At 36.7% G+C, this 24,069-nt stretch overlaps 1 protein-coding gene across 1 annotated transcript in view; it reads right to left on the bottom strand.

Moving 5' to 3' along the window:
- The window catches only part of UNC13C (unc-13 homolog C), a 574,360-nt gene that overhangs the window by 86,227 nt on the left and 464,064 nt on the right, over positions 1-24,069 (bottom strand). The window contains exons 23-24 of the mRNA XM_059180554.1: positions 20,791-20,868; positions 4,209-4,297 (exon numbers count right to left, since the gene is read on the bottom strand). Coding sequence (XP_059036537.1) covers positions 4,209-4,297; positions 20,791-20,868 — 167 coding nt within the window. The remainder of the gene's footprint in view (positions 1-4,208; positions 4,298-20,790; positions 20,869-24,069) is intronic.

Below are 24,069 nucleotides of genomic sequence, written 5' to 3'. Positions count from 1 at the left end.
GTTTAATGAATTTCTCTCATACCCAGTATCCACTAGCAAATCATTATAAAGTATCCTAAATCTTAGTGTTCTTAGAAATCTCTGAGGACATTCTTACTTCATGGCCACTATTATGTCCCCTCCTCCATGAAATTTCTTATGGGTCTCTTGACCTCAATTATTTCAGGCATATGCCCAATGTGAGGTCCTTAGAGAGGTCTTTTTGAACTCAGTCTGAAATGACATTTCTATCATTCACCATTCCCTTGCAGTTCTTTTTTTTTTTCTTAATTGCATACATACATATGTGTGTGTGTATGTGTGTGTGTGTGTGTGTGTATAGTAATTATTTGACACATTGCATATTCTTTATTCTTTATTTGTTCATTGCCTGTTGCCCAAATAGAATGTAAACTTCATGAGGGCAGGGACTTTTTTTTTTTTTTTAACTTCTTTTAGTGCTGTATAGCCACACCATGGAACAAGATGAACAAAGAGGTTGCTCAAGAAAAAAATGGCTGAATGTATGAAGGACTCTCCTCCTTCCACCCACTTTTATTACCTCACCACTCTGAGAATCTAAATAATTCTGTGAAGAGTAATCTTTAGTGTTCTTTTTCAGCCTTTATATCCCTTGCAAAAGTAACTGGCACAAAGTAAGCAATTTAAATAATGGAGACTTGGGGTGCCTGGTTGATTCAGTGGGTTAAGTAATGGAGACTCATCATTGCCACCATTCCTCTATTTTGTCGGTCACCTTCATATTTCCAACAAGAGGAGTAATTATAACAGATATACAGGCAGGCAGGAAAAAAAAAAAAAAACATTTAGGAGAATGGGGATAAATGAAAGCCTGGGAAACAGTTCTGTCACTAGAATGTTGATAATTAGAAGGGAAGAGTCCATCTTATGAAGTACTGCAATCAAGTCTGTCCTTTCTCCACACACAAAGGTTATAGGGTTCATATTATTTGACAAGTATCCAACTGTACAAATTTCTAAAATTTTATATAGAAGTTTAGGAATTTTCACTATATAGTGTTTCCATTATTAAATAGAAAGAATATAAATATTTATCAATGCATGCATGCCTTCTACAAATATTTAAAAATACTATGTGTCTCTTTCAGATTCAGGTCCAAAGGAATCCAAATGTGTGAACATTTGGCTTTGATCTGGCTAGGCCTGCCTTTGGATTTTTGTCAGGCAGTGGTTATGGAGGAAGGTAGTGTTGGGCATGGTGGAGAAGGTGAGAAATTTAAGCGGTAGTGTGTGTATTTATTGAGGACTGAGGTGGTAACTACTTGGGACAATAGAAAAGAAAGGTACATAATGTTGGAAAATCTATACTAGTTTGATTCCCACTGGGTCATCAATGATCCTGCTGACTATAGTAATAATAACCTTTGAAATAGCTACTTTCTTTTGCACTGATTGTCAAATCAGTGTATTAGGGTGGAGGATAGACTGAACAGAAGGTATGACAGTCATGTTACAAGGATGTTTAAATGAGTTCTCCTCCAACAGGTGAACTCCCACTGGAAGCCAGCTCTGTGTGTGTGAGATCATGTATGTAGAGGAAGGGTTATCAGTGTATCAGAGATAATGACATTTTATCTTAGCATTAATTCAGGGTGAATCAATTTTTGGTAAATTTGTCCAAAATACTTTTTTTCTATCCACTTCTTAGTTGGAGAGGTCTTTAGTAATCAGCTTGAATAAAAGTGGTACCAGTAAATATTGATGGATTTTGTGAGCACTCATGAAACCAAATACTAAAGGGAATATTCCTAGGAAATGTTCCTGAATTATATAACCCAGCTAGCCCCTGGTACCAAAGGCATCATTAAAAGAAATGTAGTAAACCAAAAGCCAAAGTCCAAAGTGTAAGCAAAAACTGAAGTGGCACCAGTTTTGAAAAATGTACGAACATCTTTAAGATATCACTGAAATGACATCACTTAGTTTCAGTCACAAGTGGGTACTCCGTGGTGTGTCAAGAACCCAGAAACCCAGGTTTCAGATGTGTGGTTTGGGTCTGCGCTGGCTGTCCTGTGATGTGCAATTATCCTCCCAGCAACACACGCTAGGATTATTTAATTGTGGGTTTTAAGAACACCAGATAAAATAGGTTTGGGACAATTAATTATGCACTTAATTTTAAAGCTCTAAGCTGCTAATTAAGACTCTAAAGAGGGTAGATTCAGACTAAAATGATCCGGTTTGATTTCACAGCATGGTCACCCTGAGCATTACAGACTTGCTCCCCACCCTGTGTGTGTGTGTGATGTAGATCTGGGTAGTTGTGGGAGAAATAAATTGATACCAACAGATATATAATAATCATTCTTTTTATAAGAAAAGCAGGACATGTCAGTTGTTTATTCCAATAATCCTAGCCCTAATTTCACAAAATATTAAATTTGTTCCTATATTTTAAAAAATAATGAAGCCATAGTACAGGGTAATGAGGAGTTTCATATCTAGTTTAAAACGGCTGGCTTCACAGGAGCAAAATACCTCCAGTGCCCTTCTAAGAGCACCATTCCTTATTTCATAACTGAAGTTTGCGTAAATTTTTAAAATCATAATTCCTATTTCAGCCTTTATAACCTGAACTCCCTTTCATTAAACAAAACAGAACAAAACAAAATCTTTTTAAAAAAACGATTTTTTCCTAAGGATGACTTGACTATTTACAGAAAGTAATTTGAATATGCTTTTTCTATTTCTATTCTGATTACTATTCTGTTTAGTCATCTTATTTCCCAGGAGGTTCTGAACACCCCTTGCTCTCCCCGACACCTTTTTATTTTCCCTGACTTTGCTAAATAACCTCTATTTTTGCCTTTCCAGCTGAAGGCAACAGTCTTTTGCTAACCACATATTAATTCACAACTACAATAAAGAGAGGTAAGGCTGAACTGGCTGACCAAACGCCTCATCAACTAAGTGTCACTTGAGTCAGAGCCAAAGAGCTCCCATGTCTCTGGGACAATGTCTACATTTCCACCTCCAGGTAAACAGAACCTTCAAATTGCTTATTAACATCTAGGCCAAGTAAGCAGACTCATCCAGTTCAGCTAAAAACATGAAACAGAAGGCAGAGCAGTCACCCTGAACTCAATGCATAAGGCTATCTCTGGCTCGTCACCTATGAAGGTGGGCTGTATAAAGACAATGAACATCCCCCTGATAATAAAGAAAAGGCCAGTATGGGATTTTTTTTTTTTACTTTGCATCATTGCTATATTTGAAAAAATCTACATGAGGCTTTTAGTGTCTTTTTCTTTTCAGTCTTTCTGATATAAATGTAGCGTATCTAATCAATAAATGTTTATTACGCATGTATCTTTCCAAAATTCATTAATAAATGATGAGTGGTGTTCAAAGAGATAGCTAGCCTTCACCATTAGAGCAATTTTTCTAGTGTCACTTGAGAACTGAACACAGTAAGTCAACATTTATTGAACTAATATTTAAAGCAAATTCTATATGAAATAAACCTCTCCAAAGATGTATTTGCTTTTCTGTCTATTCTAACATTTGATGATGATATAATGACCTTTTCATATAGGACCAAAGTGAAGTTTATCTCAGATGATGAATTGTTCCTTCCTTAGAGCCACACTATAGACAAACAAAGTTAATTTTTTAAAAAAATGAAAAAAGAATTTGCCAGTACTCTCCCATGAGGTAATTACATTAAGATTCCTAAGCCCTAAAACCTAGAACCCTGACTTAATTAGGTTATGGGGTTGGATTCAGTTATTTGGAAGTTCAACTACATTGATATAAATGGCTTAAAGGCAGGTCAGTCTTCTTTTGTATGTAAAGGTTTTCTCCGTGCCTTTTTCCCTCCCTCCCTTTCTTTCAACAGCCAATTGCTAAGCTCTAAATACTAGAATTTCATGTAGGAATGAGGCTCATGGTTTTTGCCCTTAAGAAGTATACCAGTAAAGTCAGGGAGACAGGCAAGTAAACCAGAATTTGAAGCATAGTGTTGTATGTGCTACCCAACTGAAGGATTACACCGAGTTCTGGGGAACATGTAGCAAGACATCAGGTTATTGTGCAGTTGTGAAAGATTGGTCAGATGAGCTAATGCCTGGATAGATTCTTGAAGTTAAATGGATTTACCCGCCAAAGGAGAGAAACAGCATTGAAAGCATGATTACTATTAGCTGAAACCGAACACAGTTGGTTAGTAACTACTCAGGTCAACTTACCTTTCACCATAAGTGATGCTTAGCTCATCCAGAACCCCACTGAGTTTAACCTGAAGTTCTTTCAGAATAGTACTAGCTTCAGGATCTAGCTGCAGAGAGACCATAAACAGTATTAATCTGGAGTTCTGAGAAAGCATGCTTTTGTTTCTCCTACAAGTGTTTTGCTTGTTACAAGGCAAACTTCAAACAACAGAACATATATACCTTCTTTCCGTTCCTTTTTCGATCTTTGAATTCAAGTGAAAAAATTAGGAAATTCTTGATATATATGAAAAAAAATTGATCGAAATGCATGGCATGCTTAGAAATAAGAACTACATAACAAAGCCTTTGTTGGTTACAGCAATGGGATGCAAGGCATGGCAAGATAATCTCTGGAACACAGTGATTTCATAACTTTGAAAATATATCATATAATACATTAGTCAAATACACATGTTGCTTCAAAATGTATTTCAATCCTTAATATCCCTGTAAATACACAGGCCCATTACAAATTTAAAAAACAGTAAGAAAAAATAATTTTTGAGTATTCCATTGTAGCTTATTTTAAGGCATTTTTATATATGCCTTCAACTATGAAGACAACTTCATAGTTGTCTAATTATCCTGTGTAACTATGAAATTAAAAGAATAGGAAAAATAAATGATCCAAGTCCTCTAATGTTTCTCTGAGGTGATAGGCCTGACTTTTCTTCCTCAATGCCAATTTGCAGTTCAGAATTCAAGATCCAGTGTTTCTCATTTTGTTTTCATTTTTCTTTAAGAATTCAAATATTTATAGTTTGAAGTTAAACTTTTGAGCAAATTTAGGGTCAAAAGAAAAAAATAATGAAATCAAGATAACATATCTGAAGCTTATTTTTCCAATGCAAATTTTTAAAAGGCACCTATTCTTTTTACTTGGTTTTAGTTCTTAAAATAATGTTAATGATTACAAAAAAAACCTGTACTATGCATAAACATAAACAAATACATCAGTCTATTAACTGACAGAATTTTTTTTGTAATTAAAGTTCAGGATCAACCAAAACTCTACTAGCACTTTAGAAACTTATTCCATTCATTAAGTGTGTTTTTGCAAACTAGTTGTCAAAAAAAAAGAATGACTTGTAAGAGACGCATTGTCTCAAGTTGATAGGAATTTATGTAAAGCAATCTAGAATATTCTTTGAAATTTAAGTCATCCTTCCTTTGAATCTTTAGAAATTATTTTCCTGCTAAGGAAAATATATATAATTCTTATATAAGCTGATCTACTATTGAAAAGTAGGGATAGGATAAAGCCAATTTTTGGGAGTAGAACAAATTAAAGGAGGACTTAGTATAAACAGGAGAACCTAAGAAGGACAGTAAAAATGCAGGACCCAATAGCAATTTAAACTCCTGGGAGCAAGCCTAGGACCAATTAATGTCCCAGTATACACTGGTCATTAAGTACTGTAATCCTCCAGGAGTGTTTTCTAGTACTAAGAAAATGTTAGGAAGAAGTAATATTTATATATCTCAACAAGCTTGTATTAACACAAGTAAAAACACTTGAATGGAAATAAAAAACTCCATTTGGCATCTAACTGTTGATTATATCAGACCAATCCTTGATGTCAGCTTTGACTCAAAATCAGGTGGTTTCCACATTGGTTAGTTTCTCTGCCCTTATAGAGCTGATGTGATTCTTCTGGACTTTATCTTTTTCTGTCCCTGTCAATAGACAGGGTCTCAGCACTTACCCACAGCACACAAGCCAGTATAACAAATATTAATTTCTCTAGGAGTTGGAAAATTGGAATATCCTTGAGTCTCATACTTTCTGAGAGTTCCATTAAGCTATAACTGGTTGTAAGGCAGTGATTCAGGAAGACAATTAGAAGGTATGTACTTTAAAAAGACATTTACAGGCATTTAAAACACAAATAGCCTAATAAAACTTAACTCCTCGAACTTCAACCAGGAAGACATTTGTGGATTTCCTCTCCTAATCCTAGGGAACCATGCAGCCTGGGTTTTTATTTTTATTTTATTTTATTGTCTTGCCATTGACCTAATAGCAATTTTAACCTGATTTCATTTGGGTAAGATTGTGAGGGAATAAGAATGAGAGAGAAGTCCTTCCATCATTTTCTTCAGGCTCCCCACTCTTTGGTAAGCCACTTGGGGTGACAGATGGTAGTTCCCCACTAACACATCTGCCGTCTCCAAGGAAATGGCTATGAGAGTAGAGTTTTCTTTAGGAAATGGGGTTACTTCTTATTTAAAAATGTGCGCTTAGTTTTCCTATTAGTTTGATATATATTGATGGTTTTTTCACTTGTTAAGATAATGACTTTAAAGTCATAAACACAAAAAAGAGGTAGGTCAGTTGGATGAGATTATGCTATTTTCCCATAAATTATTTTAGTCCACTTTGGTATTTTGTGAATGGAAATTTCTTATCAAATAATTGGCCGTTGCTTGAAAATCTGAAACTGTCAAATCTATAGCAATTTCAATATTGGATGACAGTTTCCATTTCCTAAGAGAAGCTTAAGTTTCTAAGTGGGTGGAGACAAACACCTCTGTCATGTAACCCAGTCTAAAAAAAAAAAGGAAAGTTTTAGTTAAGTACTTGATGTTTATCTGATCCAAATCATACCATTAAACCACTGAAACAGTATTCAGTATTATGAAGCTAAATTGAAGGTCTTTTGTAATAATAACTGTTATAAATAACATACTCATCTAGTTATAAAATAATCTCTTTAGGCAGAAAAGTAACCAATTTTTGAATTCTGCATTTCTTTATGTACCTGTATTGGAAAAATTTTCCTTGCTACTACAAACTTCCTAAAGTTTGTGAAGAATAATAACTTGGGCTGTCAGGCTTTATTACCTAAATTACACACAGCTTGTTTTAGAAATTATTGGCTACTTTGAAAAGGTAAAAGACTACCTGATTTTTATTTCCTCCAAGATTTAAAACTTAGCTAGGTTCTAACTGTAATATGGTATCAAATAACAAAATTAACTTGCATTTTTGTAGTGTTGTTTAGTTATTAAAAGCACACACACACACACACACACACACACACACAAACATGAAAAAAACAACAACAACAACAAAGAAACCAAGCATTCAAAGTAACAGTTATTTACTGTCCACAGAAACCTGGCAAGACAGAAAGGGCGGCAAAACATATTCAGGACACTAAATGAGAAGAACATGCAGCAAAGAATACTTTATCCTGCAAGGCTGACATTCAAAATGGATGGAGAAATAAAGATCTCCAAGACCAGCCAGGCTTAAAAGAGAATGTGACCACCAAACTGTCACTACAAGAAATATTAAGGGGGGGGAGTTGGTTTATAAAAGAAGAAAGAAGGCAAGAGTGACATAGAACAGTAATCTATGGAGACAAACTATAGAAACAAGGGCTTCACAGGCAACATGATGTCAATAAAAACATATTTTCCAATAGTCACTCTCAATGTGAATGGCCTAAATGCTCCCATAAAATGATACAGGATTGCATACTGAATGAAAAGATAGGACCCATCCATATGCTGTCTACAAAAGAACTATTTGGAACCTAAAGATACATCCAGACTGAAAGTAAAGAATGAAGTATCTTTCATGCCAACAGGCCTCAAAAGAAAGCTGGGGTAGTGATTCTCATATCAGATAAATTAAATTTCAAACTAAAGACTATAGTCAGAAATAAGGAAGGACACTACATCATTCTTAAAGAGTCTATCCACCAAGAAGATCTAACAATTATAAATATTTATGCTCCCAATATGGGAGCAGCCAACTGCATAAGCCAACTGTTAATCAAGATAAGGAGTCCGATTGATATGAATACATTAATAGTAGGGGATTTTAACACACCACTATCAGTAATAGATCATCCAAGCAGAAAATCAATAATTAAAATGGAACATTGAATGACACATTGGACCAGATGGACCTTATAGATATATACAGAACATTCCATCCTAAAACAGCAGAATACTCATTCTTCTTGAGCATACATGGAACTTTCTCCTGAATAGACCACATACTGGGTCACAAACCACAGCTCCAATACCAAAAGATTGAGATTATTCCCTGCATATTCTCAGACCAGAATGCTTTGAAACTGGAACTCAGCCACAATAAAAAGTTTGGAAGTAATTCAAACACTTGGAAGCTAAAGAACACCCCGCTTAAGAATGTTTGGGTCAACCAAGAAATCAAAGAAGAACTTAAACAATTCATGGAAACCAATGAGAATGAAGACTCATCAGTCCAAAACCTATGGGATATGGCAAAGGCAGTCCTAAGGGGAAAATACATAGCCATCCAAGCCTCCCTCAAAAAAATTGAAAAGTCCAAAATACACCAGCTCTCTTTACACCTTAAAGAACTAGAAAGTCAATAACAAATTAAGCCAACCCCACACACAAGAAGGGGAATACTCAAGATTAGAGCAGAGATCCATGAGTTAGAAACTAGAGATATAGTAGAACACATCAATGAAACTAGAAGTTGGTTTTTGAAAGAATCAATCAGATTGATAAACCACTGGCCAAACTAATCCAAAAGAAAAGAGAGAGGATCCAAATTAATAAAATTATGAATGAAAAGGGAGAGATTATGACTAATGCTAAGGAAATAGAAACAATCATCAGAAATTATTATCAACAGTTATATGTCAATAAGTTAAGCAACCTCAAAAAAAAAATGGATGCATTTCTGGAAACCTATAAACTTCCAAAATTGAATCAGGAAGAAACTGACAATCTGAATGGACAAATATCTAGTAATGAGATTGAAGTAGTCATCAAAAGCATGCATTAAACATGATTAATGCTTCCCAGAAAGGGAAATTAGAGAATCAATTCCATTTAATATAGCACCAAGAACCATAAGATACCCGGGAAAAAACCTAACCAAAGAGGTAAAAGATCTGTACTCAAGGAACTACAGAACACTCATGAAAGAAATTGAAGAAGACCCAAAAAAGATGGAAGAGCATTCCATGCTTATGAATTGGAAGAATAAACATTGTTAAAATGTCTACACTGCCTAGAACAATCTATACTTTCAATGCCATCCCGATTAAAATTTCACCAATATTTTTCAAAGAGCTGGAACAAACAATCCTAAAATCTGTATGGAACTAAAAGAGACCCCCCAATTGCTAAGGAAATGTTGAGAAAGAAAAACAAAACTGGAGGCACGATGTTGCCTGATTTCAAGCTTTACTACAAAGCTGTGATCACCAAGACAGCATGGTACTGACACAAAAACAGACACGTAGACCAGTGGAACAGAGTAGAGAGCCCAGATATGGACTGACAACTTTATGGTCAACTAATCCTCGACAAAGCAGGAAAAAATATACAGTGGGAAAAAAGAGAGTCTCTTCAATAAAGAGAAAATTGGACAGCTACATATAGAAGAACAAAACTCGACCATTCTCTTACACCATACGTAAAGATAAGCTCAAAATGGATAAAAGATCTCAACATGAGGCAGGAATCTATCAAAATCTTAGAGGAGAACATAGGCAGTAATCTCTTTGACTTTGGCTGCAGCAACTTCTTTCAAGACACATCTCTCCAAAGGCAAAGGAAACAAAAGTGAAAATGAACTTTTGGAACTTCATCAAGATCAAAAGCTTTTGCACAGCAAAGGAAACAAAGAGGCAACCCATGGAATGGGAGATGATATTTGCAAATGACAGTACAGAAAAAGGGCTGATAACACTCCACAGATTATCACATCAAAAAATGGGCAGAAGACATGAACAGACACTTCTGCAAAGAAGACATACAAGTGGCTAACAGACACATGAAAAAATGTTCATCATCATTAGCCATCAGGGAGATTCAAATTAAAACCACATTGAGGTACCACATTACACCAGTCAGAATTGCCAAAATCAAAAGACAGTAAACAACAAGTGTTGGAGAGGATGTGAAGAAAGGGGAACCCTCTTACACTGTTGGTGGGAATGCAAGTTGGTGCAGCTACTTTGGAAAATAGTGTGGAGATTCCTTAAGAAATTAAAAATAGAGCTACCATATGACCCTGCCATTGACTACAGGGTATTTACCCCAAAGATACAGATGTAGTGAAAATAAAGGCCATTTGTACCCCAATGTTCATGGCAGCAAAGGCCACAGTCACCAAACTATGGAAAGAGCCAAAATGGTCTTCAACAGACAAATGGATAAAGAAGATATGGTCCATGTTTACAATGGAGTAGTATGTATTATATATGTATATATATCAGAGTGTGGTGATAGAGATCAGAAAGGATGAATACCCAAATTTTTTATCAACCTGGATGGGACTGGAGGAGATTATGCTGAGTGAAATAAGCAGAGAGAGTCAATTATCATATGGTTTCACTTACTTGTGGAGTATAAAGAATAACACGGAGGGCATGGGGAGATGGAGAGGAGAAGTGAGTCAGGGGAAATCGGAGGGGGAGATGAAACATGAGAGACTGTGAACTCTGAGAAAAACTGAGGGTTTTGGAAGGGGGGGTGGGGGTTGGGTGAGCCTGGTGGTGGGTATTAAGGAGGGCACATATTGCATGGAGCACTGGGTGTGGTGCATAAACAATTTTTAAAAAGTAAAAACAAAACAAAAGTAACAGTTATTAAATTTATTCTAATGAGAAACTGAATTACCATGTGTACCTAAACAACTTCCCTGGCAAAAAATAAACAATAAATGGCTCCACATTGAAAATTTAAGAATACGAAGTTAAAATGTGAATTTACAGTAAAGCTTTCAAAACAGATCTTAACCACTTTCCATGAAGGGTTTTAGAATCGCAAAATCAAGGCTGGTAACATGCAGGTAACACCACTGAGCTGTGATAATAAAAATTACTTGTCTGGAAGAGATAGCCAGCATGCAAGTTATCTTTTAAGTTCTTTTTCCTTAAGACCTACTTTTTTTCCTTTAAAAGACAATTTACCTATCACCTCAATTCTCCCTCCTCCCCGTGTTTCTGGCCCCACGCAGTTAGGAGCTCTAACTTCTGCACCAACTGTGCTGTCGACTACAATGTTTTATACGACTCTCTTTTAATTGTTCTCTGATTAATCTCTTCCACTGAAATCTATCTTCCTTAACTGTCCATCCTGGGTGTCCGTCCCAGGATGCCCAGGCATTCACCAAATATTTGAGGAAGTAGGTGAGGGCCGAAAGAAGCATGAAAATTTTCCCTCAACGGAAATCCTGATATCCAGAGTGCTCCTTCTTGGAGTCATAATTTGCATTGACTATTAATAGAATACTTTTGTGTTTGAAATGTTTCATTCCTTAGCAACCATATATTCTGGAGTTACAAACTCAGTCCTGATATCAAATTTTTGTCTCATTGTCAGACCAAGTCAGATTATGTCTTGATACTCAGCTGGTTCTAAAAATATTATTACCATATCCACTCTGCATGTTTTGTTTGTTCATTTTTTACCAGCATGAAGTCTCTCCCTAAGGGACGTAAAGGGAGTAAATGTTTCACCCTCTTAAAATAGCAACTGTATATCCAACCATCAAACTCTTGCTAGAGATGTAACTAGTCAGTTGGAAAGAGGCATTTAAACTCTTTTGAAAGCTCAACACAAACTCTTGAAAAATAAAATCTTTGTGGGAAGGAAGATATTTTGTGTGAATTTGATTCCTTTTCTCCATTTTTCATTGCTATCTCATTTCCTTTCTGTTGTTTACAGTTTACTAGGTTATTTTCCCTCCTGTTCAGCTCATCAGTGTTCGAGTTACCTTATTTGCTTCCCGAAACCAGTACAGAGCAGGGAGACTAATTACTCCCTGAGCCTCATCTACACAGGGTCTAAAATTGGATCATCAGACTGATGGATTTTCCACTCTGAAGATTTTTGCAGAAAAATCCTTTAATAAATGCAAATTTCATAACTCTTTCTATGAAAAAGAAAGTCTCATTTCCAAGGAAAACACTGTTCAACTTGAGCTCTTGGTTCTTCCTGTTGGATTTTATCCCATCAAATATCCCCTTCTATTTTCCATCCCTCTATCTTTACCTCTATGACCACAACCTGTTAAGTGTGCTCAAACAGTATTTTGTTAAAGTAAAAAAAAAAAAAAAGAACAATTTAAAAAATAAAACCCCAACTTATTTTGTACTCTCTTCTCATCAACATCTTATTAGTAATTTTTTTCTTCTCTTGACCAAATTGTTCAGTTTCCTTATTTCTTAAATATTTAACTATGCTAGTATAGTTTCTACTGAGTACAACACTGAAATTTTCACATATAGATCACCAGTGATCTCTTAATTGTGATTTCCAGTGACTTTATTCAGCCCATTCATGCTGCATTCACTTTTGCTTTCTCAAGCTTTTTATTCCTTGTTTCTGTAGAGACTACCTTCTCCTAGCTCTATTTTCTGCCTATCATTTGTCTCTGACTTTCATTCTTCTCTGTACTCCTTAGATATCAATATTTTCCCTTCCTCACTTACTCTTTTTTTTTACTCTATGCTCTCTTCTTGAGCAATCATACCCATGCCTATGTCTTTTAACTCCCACCCCTGTGTTAGCACCCCTGAATCTATATCTACAGCTTTAACAGGGGTCTGAGCATCATGTCTATATTCTCCCATGCCTATCCACCTTTTCTACATGGATGACCTAAATGTCAACATATCAAAAAGTGAACTTATTACCTGTCCATCCTTAACTTATGTCTCTGACTTGATCGATAGCATACAGTTATTTAAGGCAGAAATCTGAAAATCATCTTTGATTCCTCTTTGCCTTCTACCTTCCACATTCATTTGGATACCAAATATGATGATATCTATGAAATACTTTATCTGTCCTCTCCTCTTCAATTTCTGATGCAGAATTTTTTCTCATCTAGATTATAATGCAATTATCTCAAAATTGTGTTCTTGTTTCCTTTTTTATTCTATCCTCCTAACTATACCTAGAGTTGTTTTAATGAAGGGTAACCCTGCTACCTCACCAGTTGGCTTTCAACAAAGGAAGTGCTTCAAACAATTTATTATAATCTTATCTGGGGTGTGCTTTTTTTTTTTTTTTTTAATATAACTTCTCTCCAACACTTCTATGTGATCAGACTTTATCCATCCTAAAATGGTCAGCTCAACTTACAATATATGATTGAGGAATCACTGAACATTCCCTAGTGAATCCAGCAGGAAATTGCTCTCCTTGGAATGTCCTAAATCACTTTGTAGAGGTATGGCATTCAGCATGGGGCCTATGGTACGTTGTCTGAAATTTAAAAACGTACGTGGTCTTCTGTATTAAAAAAAAAAAAAAAAAAATATGTGTCCTAGCTCCACCCATGCTACCCTGGGGTCTTTTTTTCTTTTTTTTTTTTTTTTCCTTTTTGATTCCTCCTAGAAGAGACTCTCCCCCAACAACTTACAAAATAAGACCATTTTAAGAAACAGACTCTGACATTTTCTTTATGCCATTCAGGTTTGCACGAACTGTTGTGGTAGAGTATCAGTTATATAAATTAATGCTTCTAACTTCTGGTTTCAAAAGTTGAATGTCAGTAGCTGTCTCTCATCCTAATTAAAGCGAGTATGCGGTAAATCCAACTGTCACAGAGCTTCAAATCAACTAAATGCCTTTGAGATATGTTAAGGTAGGTTCTTCAGCCTAGACAATTGAAGGGGGAAAAAATGCCTTTCCTTTTTCTCTGTACTTGGGAAAAAATGATACCTTCAAACCTTGTGTGAGTAACATGACATTAGTTTCTCTTAACTGGAAGTTTTTTTTTTTTTTTTTTCTGTCTTACCTATAGACTATGCCTCAACTCTTTGGATTGCTAACAAGATTGTCCTTACAAACGCAGAATTTTAGAATTAGAATGAATTTCAGAAACCATACAGTACCACCCCAGCTCGTTTTTACAAGCGGGAAAACTGAGGCAACGTGCCATGCTCTCTGACGTATCTGGGGACACATGAGGATTGAGAAGCAGAAGACTAAGAAGCCATTTTTTTTTTTTTTTAAAGGCAGTCTCTCCTGAAAACCCTCATTAAAAAAAAATAAGTATAATAACTGGACGGAGAAGGAACTTTGGGCTTTTTAGCTCCATCTATTGGCTGACTAACCATGAAACCAGACAGAGTAGGATTCAGTCAGGGGTAGAAGAAACAAGACACAGAACTGATGTTCAGGAATTATTCTGTTAAAAGCCGCCTTTATACCCTGTCTCGCTCTGGCTTCCCTGTTCTGCTGTCCGGATTACTGTGTCCATCTGCTGTTAGGTGATGTGAATGTGGTCTGTTCAGTGAACTGGACTGAGTACCTGTTGAGCATTAATCAGTAGGGGCACAATTCCCTCAGCCATTTGCATGAGGTGCCGGAGGGTCCCCCAAGCAACCACGAGAAGAGAACGGGAACTGGCTGGGTTAGGGAGGTGAGCTTGTCTCGTTTGCATGGATCAATGGTTTGTGAAGGCAGACAATCACAGTAGAAGAGCATCACAAGACAATAAAATAGGCCTATTATAGAAAATGGCAGTTAAAATTTTTTTTTTCCTTCCCTCCTGGCTGTGGCTTGAATTCTCTTTCAAATTTTATTAAGGTTCAGAGACAGGCGAGTTTCAAAAGAGGCCCGATGGCACAAGAGTGACCCTGTGCTCTCCCGGGAATGCTCTGGGGAATGAGGGTGACCAGAAGCACCTGCTTCAATCTGTACTTCATCGTGACCTGGGTCACTCGCCCAGAAACTCTTCCAGAAACGTCCTAGATAGCGCCTTGCCTTAATTTCACAAGCGTAGCACCTAGCTGAACTTTCCATGGTAGAGGCACTACATTCTTAATCATATTTATTAATCACCTCTATGTGATTTGCCCTTCTGGCCCTCATTATTCTTTTAATTTTCTATTAAGTCCGATTTGTTAACCATAATTGTAGAGATGACTCTGAGGAGAGAGAAACCCCGCAAGAGCTGAATGCTGCTGGAATGAAAGGCCACAGCCTCAAACGCTCACTTCTCCTTGTTATCTGCCATCATAAATCTAAAAATAGCTGCTCGCTTTTACTGAATTCAGCCAGAGGACAGCCCACCTTTGCACTCTGTGTACACATTAAGAGGTTAGAGGTTTCAGTTTAGTTTTCGAATTGTTGCAGGGCGAGATATAACAGTTACAACTTTCATTTAAAAGGTATTTTTAAATTTAGAAAGTGTTGGGCTGGGGGGCGGTGGGGGGAGGTGAGGGGGTCTCCAACTCCCAAACTTTATTACTTTAATTGTTCTGACTCCATTAATAAACTCCCATCTCAACTCCTGCTGCCCTATAGATTCGGTAAATATAACTGGCAACAACAGATTCTTCTATAAAATAGGAAAAAAAAAAAACTTTGCAAACTGTTTTAGGAAACAATTTGAGATCTAAAAGGGAGCTACAACTAGTTTACATTGTCTATTTTCTTATCTAAGACATCTGATGCATATGTTGTAATTTGCTTTGTAATTGCTGGAAAAGATGAAAATAGTAGATTCTCATTAATGTATTAACTAGTGAGTCATATCACTATTTACATTAAGAAGAAAAGGTGAGACAGATCAGAAACTTGAACATAAAGCTTAGCCTCCATACAATGTCACCACCTTTTGATAAGATTATGTGTGAAATGTAAGCATAAAGTCTAAAATGTTAAAGAAAAATTCTGAATATTAATTTATCACTACTAATTGGTCACCTATACTTATGGATTACTGCATGCCCTAATACAACAGGATATTTGCCTGTATGACTGCATGCTGTCTCAAGGCCAATTCAAACATATGGTATCATTTGTGTCCTCAAGATTCAAAGCATTAAGTAGATCAGTCAAATATGTTGCCCATATTAGGCAAAGGGGCACTCAGAGCCATTTCCTAATTATTGGATAGCTGTTCTGAAAACAAAGAGAAGTAATTCTCTGAGCAGTAGAACAGCATCAGCTGGGAATTTGTTAGGAAAGTACATAATCAGGCCCCGCCCAACCTACAGAATCAAAAAGTCCAGGGATGGAACTCAGCAATGTGTGTTTTAATCAGTAACCCAGGCAGTTCTGATGTATACTGAAGTTCAAGAACTATCAGCGTAAAGTATTATTTCCTTTAAAACAGTGCTCTTTCAACCCCCCTGTTGCCAGCAAGTATAAAGTTAAAAGGATAATGCTCAGAAAAATATGATGGGTGTTCATTTCTGTCCTCTCCAGTGGGGATTTGCTTAGCTGAAGACGAAGTCCTTACAGCTAACAGGTTTTACAGTGAATTTCAATCAGCTACATGCATACACTTTTCCGTCAGATGCAGTTTCTAACTCTTCAAATTCAACATTAAAAAAATGAAAAAGCATATAGACAATGCTTTTTTGAAACAAAAGTGTAGTTAAATTGCTCATGAAAATATACACATGTTTAGGATAGGTGGTGTTATGTTCCAGATTCCATAGCACTGTTCAGCAAAGTCTACCATGGTGAAATGCATCAAGAAATTCATTATGTTTTTGAGACACAGCAATGAAAATAATATTGCCACTGTGCCTAATTAGTTTGCTTTGTGGCCAACAGAATTAAGAGAATTTAGGTAAGTGAACAAATGCCCTTATTACCCCTAAATGTCTTAATGATGACTAACTTCTAGCATTTGAAATACTGTCAGGAAGTTAGCAGGGTTATGGACAATTATGAATTCTATCGTTCAGATGATTGTGCCAATACAATATTGTGAAGGAGTAATGCCTCTTCCGCTTACAGAGCGTGGTCATAATTCTTCTAAGTCAATTACTACGAGTTCTCCAGAGCTCCATAACAAATACCTACGACTTCCTGAAATGAAATTAAATTTTGGATTATCTGATTTTCTTTCTCATGTACTTATACAAATTAGATTGCAGATCAAGGAAATGCAAAAAAGTCCTTTTCATAGGCTGTAGCTATATTATTTTTAAGAAAAAATGAATACAAGTTGTATATTTATTTGCAGTTGCTCTACACTCAATTATACTAAGTTATACTGAGTTTAATAAGCTATTAAAATAATGTAAACCAAAGTACATCCATTTTACTTTTGAGGTATTTGAGCTATGTGAGAATGATAAAACGATCATTCACTAGTAATGAAAATTACTACCTGGCATCCCAACAATATTTTTGCCATTACTATGTCTTAAAAAGACTGATAATGAAGCAGGGCGATTGTGGGGCACATAATTTAACTTCCAGCACAATACCGGGGCTTGGCTACTTCATCTGGTTTAGTTAATGTGTCCCAAAACAATATACACATGAAAAATCACATGAGATGCTTTATTAAAGAAACGCGCGTGCACACACACACACACACACACACACACACACACGACTCCAGGCCTCATTTCTAAGATTATACTCGCTTCATGGCCCATGTGACTTATTATGTTTTTTTTATTCTTTACAATGATCAGAGTTGTCATGTCAAAACATGCTCCTCGTTTTTACACAAGAAAGCGTGTGGGAAAGTCAAAATAGAGGAAAAGAAATTTAGCGGTTTGTTTTACTCTTTTAAGTAGGGCGCTAGATAAAAAAAAAAAAAAAGAAAAGAAAAAAGTGTGCCCACATGACGTCCAGGATATCATGCATGCAGGTGGTAATAGAATCTGGTTAGGATTGCCTGGAAGCCTCCGACAGGAAACAGCCTCACCCAGAAAAAGAGGGTTTTGTTTTGTTTGTTTGGTTTTTTCCCCGCCTTAAGGGAAAAAAAAAAAAAAAAAAGTTTTCAACATATTTGTTTCCAGAGGGAAGAGAGGCTGATCCTATTAGGAGAGAAGAGCTACCCCAACAGTGGAGGTTCAAGCAGCAGAGAGCGATGGCATCAAGCAACTGGGCCTGCGAGGGGTGAGCACTTGGCAGGGGTGGGACAGGCGAGCCATGCTGCTGTTAGGGGCCAGCGGAGACACACGTGGCATCCAAAACGATACTGAGCAAGTACGTAAGCAATTCATCATTTGTTAATTAGACTTCTGCAGCAAGAAGTGCACATCCTAGCACAAGTGGTAGGGGACAAAAGCTAAGAAACTCCTAAAAGGAAAAGGAGGAGGCAGGGAAGCTTCCCCCAACACCACCAGTCAAGGTTTTATAAGGAGTTCCAGGGTGAGAGGAGAACCGGCGTCAGGACACGCTGCGCTCCCTCTCAAGGCCACCGAGCAGAGCATGTCCGCAATAAGTTCCATATAAACCTCTCATATCAAAGGGTCAGTTGTGTCATTCTCCATAAAATCCTTTTCCATCCTTATAAAAGCCCCCAGTTAAGCAACCCAAGTCCATCCTGCCATCTACAGGTAACTGATTGTTATTTTGAGATTCTGGTGCCCTGAGGAGGTCGAGTGTAGCAAAGAGCAACTCTAACATAAATCTGTGTCAATCACAGTTCTTTCTCATGGGAGGTTCAATGTGACACCCAGACTTGAGTTCAGGTCTTTCTTCCTCCTGACATTCCATCAGTCCCCATGCCAGTGCTGACTGGGAGTGCTGAAAGCTTTTTCCAGTAACAGATGATGAGGTGAAAGTAGAAAACATAAGATAAAAGAAACTGTGTGTAGAAAGGAGACAGAACATCAAAAGATGATGGAGAGAGGAAGGGAAGGAATGTATAAGATTTAAATGCAGGAAAAGAAAGGAGCTAGGGTCCTTGCTGCCTCCTAACAAATTACAGTGTTAGAAACTGGACAATTATTTCATTCACTGAATTGCATTTTCCCTTTAAATTATGTATGAGGAATTTAGCAACTGACCTTGCAAGAGTCATGAGGGTAGAAGGCATGAACCCCAGGATTTCTTTCTTCATTATTTTCTCCAATAAGAAGAGTCCTATGATTTAGCTATAGAGTTGTATCTAAATTTTTCATGTGAAACCCACATAACTGCCAACTGGCCATTTTATGCTAGGTAAAGTAGCCATTCGTGTTTGGTGAATAAGCTAAACTGCCCCACAACATTTTTGGTTAGTGAGCAGCGTGGCCCACACAGCTTCCTGTAAGGACAGGTTTGCTTTGTCTTATTAATACTCAGCTCAGCTGGGTATTAGTCACATTAGAGTCCAACAATGGAAGAGAGTAAGGAAGCAGAAGTAGCATTAGGAGAAATTTCTGGAAGTGTGGCATTTTAAATATAACTTTATCCTTCCACAGTTTATGGTCTTTAAAATTCAGTAAGAGGCAGAATTTCCCACAAGAAATCACTGATCTCTTCATGGCTCTTCAAACAGAAAGTGGACTTAAAGTCTGAATATAAAACATCACTCCAATTAAAAAGGGGCTCTCCAACTATGATCCCCAGTTGTTTGTGCTCACCTAAGTCAGCAAAAGAATTTAAAAATGAGGCTCATGCCCTCACACTGCAGAAACCACTAACACACTGTGAGGAAATGGAGCTGTAATAAACAGACACTGAAGCAGAAGCATAACCCATGAAAGTTCATTTTTGAAGTTCTGTACCTTCTTCACACACAGATCCTAGCACTTCTCGTTTGTAGCACCCTAAATGGCAAGTTCAGTTTCAAAAGACTGAGGCTTTAAGAGAGGGAAATGGACAAATGGGTCCTTGGGATTAACGGCAACATCACACGTGAAGAAGCCCGCTCTTAAAAGAAGCATTTTCAGCCTTGTAAATTTAGAAGGAAAAGGGATCTTTGCTTCGAAATCCAACCTCGCTTCACATACGTGTTGTACACTTACCACAATAAGGAACACGGTAATTGAAATCTGAAACAGAAATATTTCTACATTCTAGCTGCCCTTGGGGTTGTTTTAGGGAGGGGTTGGGGTGGGACAATGCCAACCCCATGACCTTCCCTCTTGGCACCAACTCCAGTCCCCAAGTCCCTGGACGCTCGTGGTGGTTTGTGAAAAACTGTGGCAACAGCAGGAGGTGGCAGGTGCACAGCTAACATTTCACTGTCTGCCTGATCCAAACAAGCAAATGAGAACAAATCAGAAGTGCAATGGTCTTTAGGTTTAGGGGAAACAGCCAGGTAAAGGATAAGATGCTTACTATCACAAACCTTATAAAAGAATCTTTCTCCTTCCTTCTTCTGCTCAGGGAATGGCAAGTCAAAGATGTTGGACAAAGACATGACACATTACAGACACAGCACACAGCAGATTTTGACAGAGACTTTTAGATGTGAACAATAAACCACTGATACATCAAAAATTGCTAGCACCACAAAACGCATCTCAGAACATAAAGTCTGATACCAACTTGATATTGCGCAATACGGTGAAAAAAAAATCTGTAGTTTGTAGAACTGTACCCATCATTAGCATATATGTCCATATTTGTGTACATACAACTACATCTACACATAGACACTACAGAAGGCTACAGGCCATCTCCCTCCTGCAATTCACACTTCTAAAGCATTTACGTTCCGTATTCTGTTGTGGTTAATGATCACTTCAGTTGTTAATGGTGTTTTAGAGTATTATCATATCCTGTCTTTAGTTAACTCATGTAAAAAACTTGACTGACACTTTCCATAGCAAAGAGATACACTGCTGATGATCTCTAAGTAGATATCTGGCAAATACAGGCATAAAAATATACCCACCTCTTTCCCTCCCATGGATTCAAACATTTTTTCCAGCTGGACCCGCAGTTGCTGAATATTGTTCATCAATATACAGGGCTATAAATAAAGCAAAAAAAAAAAAAAGTGGTGTGAGAATCCTTCATACAATTATTGAATTGAATTATTGAATAAGTTTACCTTAAATGTGATTTAAGTATACAACTATCACTGATGTCCTATTATATTTGGCAATAATCCTTCTATTTTCATTTTACTTTTTAAAAGTTAAGAATGGAAGGGGGAAATGTTACCATTTTGGGGAATGCAATTCAATAATACACCCCAGACAATAAACCATAGGGGACTTACTACTACTATTTCTTTTATTATTAACATTGAGCCGAATTCTGTTTTTAGAAATTTACTTACTTTAAGAAAAAGGTAATAGTTTAATTTTGCCAGTATTTCACATTTAAAAAACCAAAACACCATCTGAATTTTAAAAATCCAGCGGAGGGGGAAAAAAAAGACACATTTAATAGACTCTCTTTGGCTATAGATAAAGCCTGCACATTAGTACTCAAGGCCCTTAATTATCTGGCTCCAAACTAGTTTTTCCTTCCCAACTCTGTATACTGAAATATGAATAACTTTCACCTTTAAGCAGCTTATTCCCCCCAAAACACCTGTGCTTTCTAGACTCTGACCTGGCTTGGCAGTGGCCTCTTCACCTGAACCTCACTGCCTATCTGAATCACATCCATCATTCCAGGTTTGAGCTTTCTCTTTCCCAGACTATATCCCTTTGTCACTCACTTGACATTTGTTTTATTTGACTTTACATTTATATTGCTTTTCACTGTCTCACCTACTGACCTTAAATGCACCATGCATGCTGCTATGTCTTCTGCTTTTTCTTGATCCCAGAGTCCTCACAGAGCTTTCCACAGAATACATGTTTAAAAATGTTGTTTGATGCTGTGTTTCCAAAAAGGTGGAAATAGAACAATAACATGCAGGTGGAAAGCTTTGGGACAGGACTACATACGGACTTAGAATAATGGGAATTAATTTATCACCGGAAAATGGAATTGAGAATAGTTACAGAATAATTTCTATTTCTTGCATTCTGATTCAAAAAGCCAGTTGATTTGGGGGAGGAAAAGAATGAAAGAAAAGAAAATGGATATATCTTCAGAGTTTCTGGGAAATGAGCCAATAAGGAATTAGAGAGGCATAGAAAGGACTTAAAGGACAACAGGGAGGTGTTAGCACACATCAGTGGAAAGATTTTATTATTGCTTCAACCACATTACTGACCTTTGAAAAACTTTCTACTTGATTCTTAAAGTGACCACATCCTAACTTCGATTTATGAAAACAATTTTAAACTTTGATTCTGTTCCTTTGATTCCGGTCATATAAATATTTTATTTCTCTAACACAAATATCTAAGATTTATCTGCCATAGATTCTGTTCAGTAAGCTGAACCACAATATTCCACAAATGACTCTGGTCCCCAGCTGTGACTGAGAGCCACTTGCTCTAGGCTTAAACTTTCTGCAGTATGCATGGCCAGAACTTTCAGGGATTCAGCATCCTGACCCAAAGGCAAAGTGAACCCCCACTAGGGGATGGAGTCATTAAGATTTATTTTCTTTCTTTCTTTCTCTCTCTCTCTCTCTCTCTCTCTCTCTCTCTCTCTCTCTTCCCTTTCATTGCAGAAGAGGAAGGTTTGGCTTGAATTTGACGAGGAGGAAATGAAGCTCAAAGAAAGACCAGGACTCTTAATGAGAACCAGGAAGAGTGCATGGGTAAATGTTGTATCACTCTGCTCCCCATGGATCTAAGTTAGCTAGGAAGACTCTTCTATGATTATTAGATATTAAGTTTATCTTTTTTTGGCACATGTAATAGTACGTTAGTACCCAAAACAGTACTTTAGTACTTTAGTGCCCTGGTTGTATAAATAAAAACCAACCTCCAAGTCTTTTTAATATGACTATTTCCAATGGACAAGAACAACCAAGAAGCAAAATGAACTATAGGCTCACTTAATATGACAATTTCCAATGGAAAAGAGCAACCAAGAAACATAATAAATAATATGCATGGATTGCTACTGACCCCAGGTAAGGCTACATATAGAAAAAAGATGCAGTCATCTAGAGAGAGAGAAAAATAAATATGAGACTCTTCTCTTTCATTAAGATTTCTCTGACTTTGAAATGTTGAAATATCAATTTTATGGAATCAATTTATCAAATCACTACTGAGGACTGAATTACACAAATCTGCCTTAAAACTAATCTAGAAACCGCTTTTATTTTAAGCACCTCTGTAGGTACTGAAAACAAAACAGAAAACATACACAGTAAAGAGAATAGTAACTTAATTCAGAAGTATCATTTGTTGATGAGTTTAATTAGATAAAATAACCTATGTTGAAGTTATCATCTTTTTATTTGTATACAGTTTGGCTTTTCCCATAAAAATATCATAATGCATTTCATCTGATCTAAATCTGTAACAAAGTTAGGAACCTAAACTATAATGAATATGAAATTTGTGTTGGGACTAGGGCCATTTCTCTATGACCAAAGTATGTTTGTGAGTTGAAAAAGGTTTTTTTAAAATATTCAAAATCAAATAATTCTGATTTATATGTGTTGCAGCACTACTTTTGGAGTATGAGAAAATGGATTAAAAAACTTGTGATCCATTTTCAAGGTGAAACATCATAGCTAGAGAAAATATATATTCTATTACAGAGATTCTAACTGTCATCTTTAATTCTGAACCCTGGGAAAGCAAATGTTAAGGGGGATATCTCTCTTTAAAAGTTTCTAGGTCAAGGGATGCCTGGGTGGCTCAGTTGGTTGGACGACTGCCTTCGGCTCAGGTCATGATCCTGGAGTTCCGGGATCAAGTCCCGCATTGGGCTCCCAGCTCCATGGGGAGTCTGCTTCTCTCTCTGACCTTCTCCTCGTTCATGCTCTCTCTCACTGTCTCTCTCTCAAGTAAATAAAAAAAAAAATCTTTAAAAAAAAAAGTTTCTAGATCAATTTGCAGATGTTATAGGCATATGCCCATAAATATACTGAGAAAAAAATAATTTTAATGTTCTTGATACTGAAAGAAATAGTTATATGTACATGCACGAATCTACAAGAGAATTTCTTCAATTTATCTCAGCTGAAAGCATACACTAAGCTATTGCTATTCTTTCATGGAGATACTGAAATGATGCTTGGTATTTGAATGAGAGTCTAGGACTCATTAACGTATCAGGAACTAGGAAAGAAAAGCACTGAGGA

This window comes from Mustela lutreola, chromosome 7 (genome assembly GCF_030435805.1).
Source record: "Mustela lutreola isolate mMusLut2 chromosome 7, mMusLut2.pri, whole genome shotgun sequence".
NCBI lineage: Eukaryota > Metazoa > Chordata > Mammalia > Carnivora > Mustelidae > Mustela > Mustela lutreola.
This window is presented reverse-complemented; position numbering and strand designations above follow the sequence as displayed.